The following is a 6,500-nucleotide window of genomic DNA, read 5'->3' as shown; positions in this document are numbered from 1 at the left end:
TGATCAAAATATGCATTTTGTAGTTGTGAAGATGGTTTTGAGCATTTTTTTTTTTTTTTGAACCTGGTTTTGAGCAATTTTTATCATCATTTTCATTTGTTTTGATGTTGCGGGTTTGAATATCCATGTCTGAAATAGACAAATATGCAAATGTTTGTAAAATTTGTCGCAGTTTTGGAAGAAATGAAAGAGAATTACATGCTAATAACGTGTATACCAGTTTATAGGTTGCTAGCCAAAATATAGCCGTTGAAACCAATATGCTTCTTCAAAATGCGATGAACTCGCCCTTCTTTTTTATAGCGCAATTGAATGTCTCTTGTGGGCGATTTTCTCACCTATAGTGATATTATACTGATTTCCAATGATGCTTTCTCAATTAACAAACTGAGGAAAAGGGACACGATTAGCTCATAAGGTTGTCCATTCCCGAGGATTCCCACATCATTTTCACCCCTTATTTTAAAAAAAATCAAACTCAATACTAGAATTCCCAGGAATCGACTGGAAATCACAAATTTGTGTTTTCTGGCTTGCATTCCAAAGAAACAGACCTCATACCAAAGGAATGTAATCATACAACACAAAGACAGGATTAATAAGTGATGTATCTGTAATCCTCAATTTCATGAGAACGTTTGCAGTCAATATGCAGGAGTCCCCACAACGCACCCATAGCTCTTGAACAGTTTTGCGCCCAATAAATATGACAGATTTTAAGGTAGGTGTTATCTTTGAAATCACAAACTATGCAGAGTTGAGGAAATAAATATTTTTTCAGATACATTCCCTTTAAATCCTAGCACAATCTGATGCTTCTTGATGCCTACGGAAGAAAGAGAAGCATGCATCGCGGTGACATGATCAGCCCCGCAATGAATATTTCTTCCCGGTAAAAGCCTGGAACTTTGGCTCTTCCTTCGTTGGCGGCTCTTCTTTCGTTGGTGCCTGCACAGTTGAGAATCAAACAAGTACATCAGACCCCCAGTGTTCGCTAATCAAAGCATTACACAAGTGATGCATATAGCTTCATCAGAGCATTTGGCTCGATGCAAACTGTTAGTTATTGCGACTACTGTTGCGTGCAATTGTATTTGTAGTTGTGTTTGTTCAGTTCTAAAAAAATTTCCACTTTATAGTTGTCACTGTAGTTATGGGTAACCTTTTTAGGTTGTCAGATTTTTTGGGCTTACTATTAAGGAGCTATAGTTGGAATTGAAGTTGCAAAATAAACCCCATTGACAATTCGAAAAGTTGCGACATATCTAAATCTATGCAAGTCTGTCGATTGCAGCTGGAGACCTTTTTGTAACTGACAATTCTAACTGCATTTATTAGTTGTAGTGAAACAAACCTTTGTAACTGGTATAAAATGTCTAGTTTTAGCTTCACCATCATAAATATAATCTGATAAAAAAAACTCAGCAGTATCTGGTAGCTCCGTTTACAACCAGCTCAGTAATGAAGAGATAATATGAAGCATGCCAAGAAATGTCATATTTTAACCCTACCTAGATGCTTTAGCAAAGTTAAAGCTGAAGCTTTGAAAAAACACATCTCATCCACGTAAAGATAATGACACTAAACTAGACCAGTTCTCACCTTCTGTGCTTCTTTCGGAGCAGTATTTGCATTAGAACCAAATACAAGCTTCCCTGCAGTTTGCCTTGAAGAGCCACTCTGAGAAGTAGATGATGCAGGCTGCTTCGCGCTGCTAGATGCTTCAGGCTGAGCTGGTTTTGAAGGCAAAGAGCTCGCCGGGGCTGGATTCTTTGAAGGCTTCCCATCTAATCGCCTTCCAGCTCCAGTAAAGGGGCTGAATTTTGGTTCTTCAGGTTCAGCCTCTTGAACTGAATCCACGAGAATTAGTATTAAGCACATTCAGCATAATATAAAGTAGCATCACCTTATTTCTATCCAACATAATATTATCATCCACCATCTAATTAATACTTTTAACAAAATATTTTCTGTCTCATGCTCGAAAACACGAGTCTAAAACAAAAGGTTTAGATGTATCACACAGTTTATTGTCATAAGAGAGAGTTCATGATCATTTTCGCACTTCGCAGCATGAGCAGGTTACAGGTAATACTAAGCTTCTATATAGTACAACACAAAAGAACATGGGTGGACATGCAAATGGCACATGCTGGGGTAAGATGAGTGCCAAATTATACTAATAGCATCGAATCGTATTCCTTTTCTCCTAATTTAATTATATTTGTAGGTACAAATGATCAAGTCGAACATTTGATTTGTCATGTCTTGATCATCAATTTGTTCCTGTCAAATATTGTCATTTTTCTAGAAGAACAGGATACAATGAAAACTATGATGACGAATGACACATGTTTTATTGAAATGTGATTTGTGGAAACAGTTTCTAGAATTTTGGAATCTATGACAGCCCTAGCTCCAGATATGGATGACATTGAACAAGGTAGAGAAATACAGCTAATTAAAAAAAGAAGTAAAGGACCCTCATAAAACATGGAACTGAAATTCACAATGGTGACAATCACTTGAGACAAGGTAGGGAGCAATCTCACGGGGTGAAAACATGATTAGAAGAGATTCCACTGAGAAAACGTTGTTGTATTATCCTTTTTTGTTTGGAAGCTCTTTCTCTGTATTACTAAAACATAACAAACCACACTTGGTTTCTTCCACAATATGAAGTCACACTCTCACAAAGTGTAAAACATAAACAGCAACTAAAAACGCCACATGAGGATGATTAGAAACATAAGCAACCACACTATTTATCCAGAAGCATGTGCAACTAAGAAATTTTAACATAGTCAAATGAACAGGAAACTACAAAATAATAATATTAATAATATGGCAGGGAGTGTAAACGGAATGCAAACCTTGGGCCGGTGCTTTGTTTGATGGGATAGAGGGTTGTTGAGGTCGTTCTGGCTCTTTATAATCAAGAGGCGGCGCAAAATCCACCTCACAGTCTGTCTCAATAATGCTTATTGCAGAAGAAGGCTTTGTCTCCACGATATCTATGTAGTATTTTTTATTGTTATAAGCTACCATGATGCTGTCACCGGTTGTTAAACATGAGAAGTTTCTTAATGTTGTTTCCAAGCTGCACATATTGCAAGAAGTAAAAGGTTAGTACAGACATCATATAGGCTGAAACATGTTACATGAGCAATTCATAATCTCACAAAAATTAGTGTTTCTAATGGTATGCAACAATGATAACATCTTTCTGTATAAATTACTGACATGGCCTTTGGGTTTGATATATCGAGGAAGTCTGTTGTGTGAGGCTGCAGCTTGACATATGTACCCTTTGGAAGTGTTACATTCTTGACACGGACAATGTCTCCCTCTTGCAGAAGCATATTTTGCATCATCTGATCAAAGAATTGGAAGAACAACAAAATGCATAAGGATCACTTCATGCCCAACTCAGAGAAATAGCTTAGTTGTGGTACCCACCCAGTATGGCATATAAATCATCCCTTCTTCCGCGATAAATTCCAGGACACCACAATGTGAAATTCTCTCAGTGGCAGCATTGTGTAGCTCAAACAGCATAGGGTAATCAATATGAAGAGATGCTGTAGATGTCAAAATATATTGGAAGATGTCATCCATATGTTTCTATATGATACTGTTATCAAACTATCTAAACAATGTACATGTATCATTGGTGGTATTTCAACTCACCAAGACGATCAAGAGCCGACGGAGGCATTATAACTGAAATTCAGAGCATATTATGTCAATAGGTTCAAAGGGAAAATAGCATACAAACAACAAATATACAAGGTTTGAAATAGCATACTTTTATCGCCAACTTCAATCTGTGGCTGCAAGAATTAAAAAAAGAATGTAATCAGTAGTGTCAAAGGTCAACATGAGGATGCCAACTTCTAATGCATAAAGGAATTTTATATTATAACTTCTACTCTGATGCTAATAAGTTCTTAAGACAGAAGAAGAAACTTTTTGTGCAAGAAAGAATACAAAAACACTACAATCTAGTACTATATACTGATATACTTTCATGTGATGGAGAAAACATGCGTGAGAGATTCGATTATTTTAAGGACTTTAGGCCAGGATACTGTTGAAAGGTACGCAGGTAGTAAACTATGAATACCCCATTGCATTGCCCATGACACTATCTCACTATTCTCTCAAGATCCAACCTCAAACTTCTTGGGATCATAATAAATATTAGATAATGATAAATTTCATGTAGAAAGCCACCGATTATTAGTCGAGACTAGAGAAGTTAATCATTGGAAACTTTAACGCTAAACTTCCTCAAAGTTTGAATAACGAAAACAAACCATCATCCCAGATGTTCTGGACCCAACTATGTGAATGTCCTTATAAATTCAGTTATCTATGCAACAAGTCCTAGATTGAATAAATGTTGCATTATGCAAATATCTTAACCAAATTGTTATCAGCTATAAAGCAGTCAACCATGAGCCTACCAGCAAGACAAGAGTACTAAAGAACAAATGTCAAAACAAACAAGATGTTTCCCAGACACATTCTTTCAGATAAAATTATAATCACATCCAAACTATAGTGCTCTGTGAAAGAATGGATATATGACCATTGGATATATGACCACCTACGAACATGGCCTCTCCCCTCTTTCTCAAAAAAAAATAATAATAAATAAACATCTTTAGCTTCTCCTGTCTAAAACCACGCCCCTCCTTCCCAAAAAGGAATGATGAATAAGCTATAGATGCTTAACAAAATAGGATGCTTTTCATGACAAGGGACCAGATCAAAGGACTTATGCTCTTGTTCCAAGGAGCTCATCATAGACAATTTCCACATGTGAGATCCGTTTCAGAGAACTATCACCTTTAAAGTAAGTGGTCATAACATCAAATTTACAATGTTGAAGTAATTCGTGCAAGAATCATGTTGACGATGATCATGAAAGCTCTTCAGTTGTCTAAAGAGCAAGAGTGATAACAGTACTGCTACAAATGTGCGATTCATGAACTAGTAGACGGTATTCATCACCATGGCATGAATAGCTTTAGGAAGACATGCCGTCCACGCTACACTCTTCATTAGTAAAGATGTAAAGATGATACTTGTAAGGATCCCTTATGAAAACCACCACATAAATATGCGCAAACAAAAAGAAACAGCAAGTGAATCGAACCCTATTAGACTTACAAATGGCAGAGCGTCTTAACATCAAACTACATAGAGATCACGATTTCAAACCTTTTCAATAAAGGATGCCGGGTAACATCGATAAGTCTGCTCAAAGGAAGTCCCATGGTAACCAAATCCTTCAAAAAACTGCAAAATTAAACATAATAATTAACACCGGAATCAATTCAGACAACAGCATAGTTCAGAGATATCATTTCACGTCTTTGTCTCAAACCGATGAACGGTTGAAAAAAAAAGAGCCTTAGTTACAAAATCCAGCCTCAAATCCTGAAAAAGGCGCAAATCTCTACCTAGGGTTTGACGCGATTGAGAAAGAAGAAAGCCAGAGCCACACGCGTCAAAATTCACATCAAAACCTTTTAAATTTCGATGTAAATCGATCGAAAAGAAACTGATAGCACGATAATCAAATCAGGAAAAGGCTAAGAAAAGGTACCATCTTTCCCGGGTTTCGAGTCGGAACGCAGCTTCTGACTTCAATCTAGGGTTTTTGGTTGACGAACTTGGGTCGTCAATGGGAGAACAAGGATCGCCCTAAATCGAGAAATAAAAGAAAAAGGGGGAGTTTTTATTTAGAGACAGGAGTTGGTGGAGATTTAACTTGGTGAGGGAGTTAAAAAGAGTTTATTATTTACCTGCGTTAAGGAGGAGGAGGAGCTCAAGTCCTTTCTTCTATCGGTCTCCTAGTTAAATGAGAAGGCCTTTTATTTCCGTTCAATTTGTTAAAGAGTCAAAAGGTAACGGTAGAGATCGTCCACATACTTTGATTGTAGAGATTCTCTACAACTTACCGATCAAAATTCTTCACATAATGTCCTCATAAATGATATTATTTATCAAAGTAATATTAAAAAAATTTAACTGTGTGACCGCCTGAGATAAGCCACCGGTATGAACTCATCTATGTGATTGTAGGCATTCTCTACAATCAAGATTGTATAGATTCTTGACCCGAAAGTTAAGTTTAATGGAGTATTCTTCACACATGGGCTAGTTTGGGATTCTTCATATAGATTAAAGGATTAAATTGCAATGCTTCGGGGGAGACTTTTTTTAAAATATTTAAGATTAAGGATCAATATCTAGAAACCCTAAAAATTTTATATTTGATTTTGAAGGGTTTCTGGGTTCCTTTTATATTAAGGACTTCTTGAAGATTGATTCCTACATGTCAGTTCTATTTAGTGTTCTAATTTGAACTAGTTTTGAAGTCATACTTAGAACACTGAAGATTATTTACCAAGCTAAAATATGAAGATTTGTACAATAAAAAAAACGAAATTCAATTCCTATTAAATTCTTAATAGAAACTTGCGTGT

The 6,500-nt window shown here is 36.4% G+C and overlaps 1 protein-coding gene across 2 annotated transcripts; it reads right to left on the bottom strand.

The window, feature by feature from the left end:
• Positions 539-5,912, bottom strand: LOC109844903 (ubiquitin fusion degradation protein 1 homolog). 2 transcript variants are annotated; one of them, XM_020414079.1, is made up of 10 exons: positions 5,817-5,912; positions 5,618-5,715; positions 5,230-5,307; positions 3,809-3,833; positions 3,691-3,723; positions 3,460-3,581; positions 3,244-3,374; positions 2,874-3,100; positions 1,603-1,850; positions 539-948 (listed from the first exon to the last, which is right to left on the bottom strand). In XM_020414079.1, exons 2-10 carry the CDS (start codon positions 5,618-5,620, stop codon positions 865-867), a joined length of 951 nt encoding a protein of 316 aa, XP_020269668.1. In that variant the 5' UTR covers positions 5,621-5,715; positions 5,817-5,912; the 3' UTR covers positions 539-864. The 2 variants fall into 2 exon arrangements, with proteins under 2 accessions (XP_020269668.1, XP_020269661.1); XM_020414072.1 differs by lacking the exon at positions 5,817-5,912 and having other exon boundaries at positions 5,618-5,778.

Source organism: Asparagus officinalis, chromosome 1 (assembly GCF_001876935.1).
Source record: "Asparagus officinalis chromosome 1, Aspof.V1, whole genome shotgun sequence".
Classification (NCBI taxonomy): Eukaryota; Viridiplantae; Streptophyta; class Magnoliopsida; order Asparagales; family Asparagaceae; genus Asparagus; species Asparagus officinalis.
The sequence above is the reverse complement of the archived record's forward strand: the minus strand, read 5'-3'. Positions and strand labels throughout refer to the sequence as shown.

Excerpts from the sequence above, each read along its gene's own strand:
- LOC109844903 (XM_020414079.1), bottom strand. Across the intron at positions 3,834-5,229 it reads CGGCATCCTTTATTGAAAAG|CCACAGATTGAAGTTGGCGA; the intron begins GTTTGAAATCGT and ends TAATTCTTGCAG. Across the intron at positions 949-1,602 it reads CTCCGAAAGAAGCACAGAAG|GCACCAACGAAAGAAGAGCC; the intron begins GTGAGAACTGGT and ends TCAACTGTGCAG.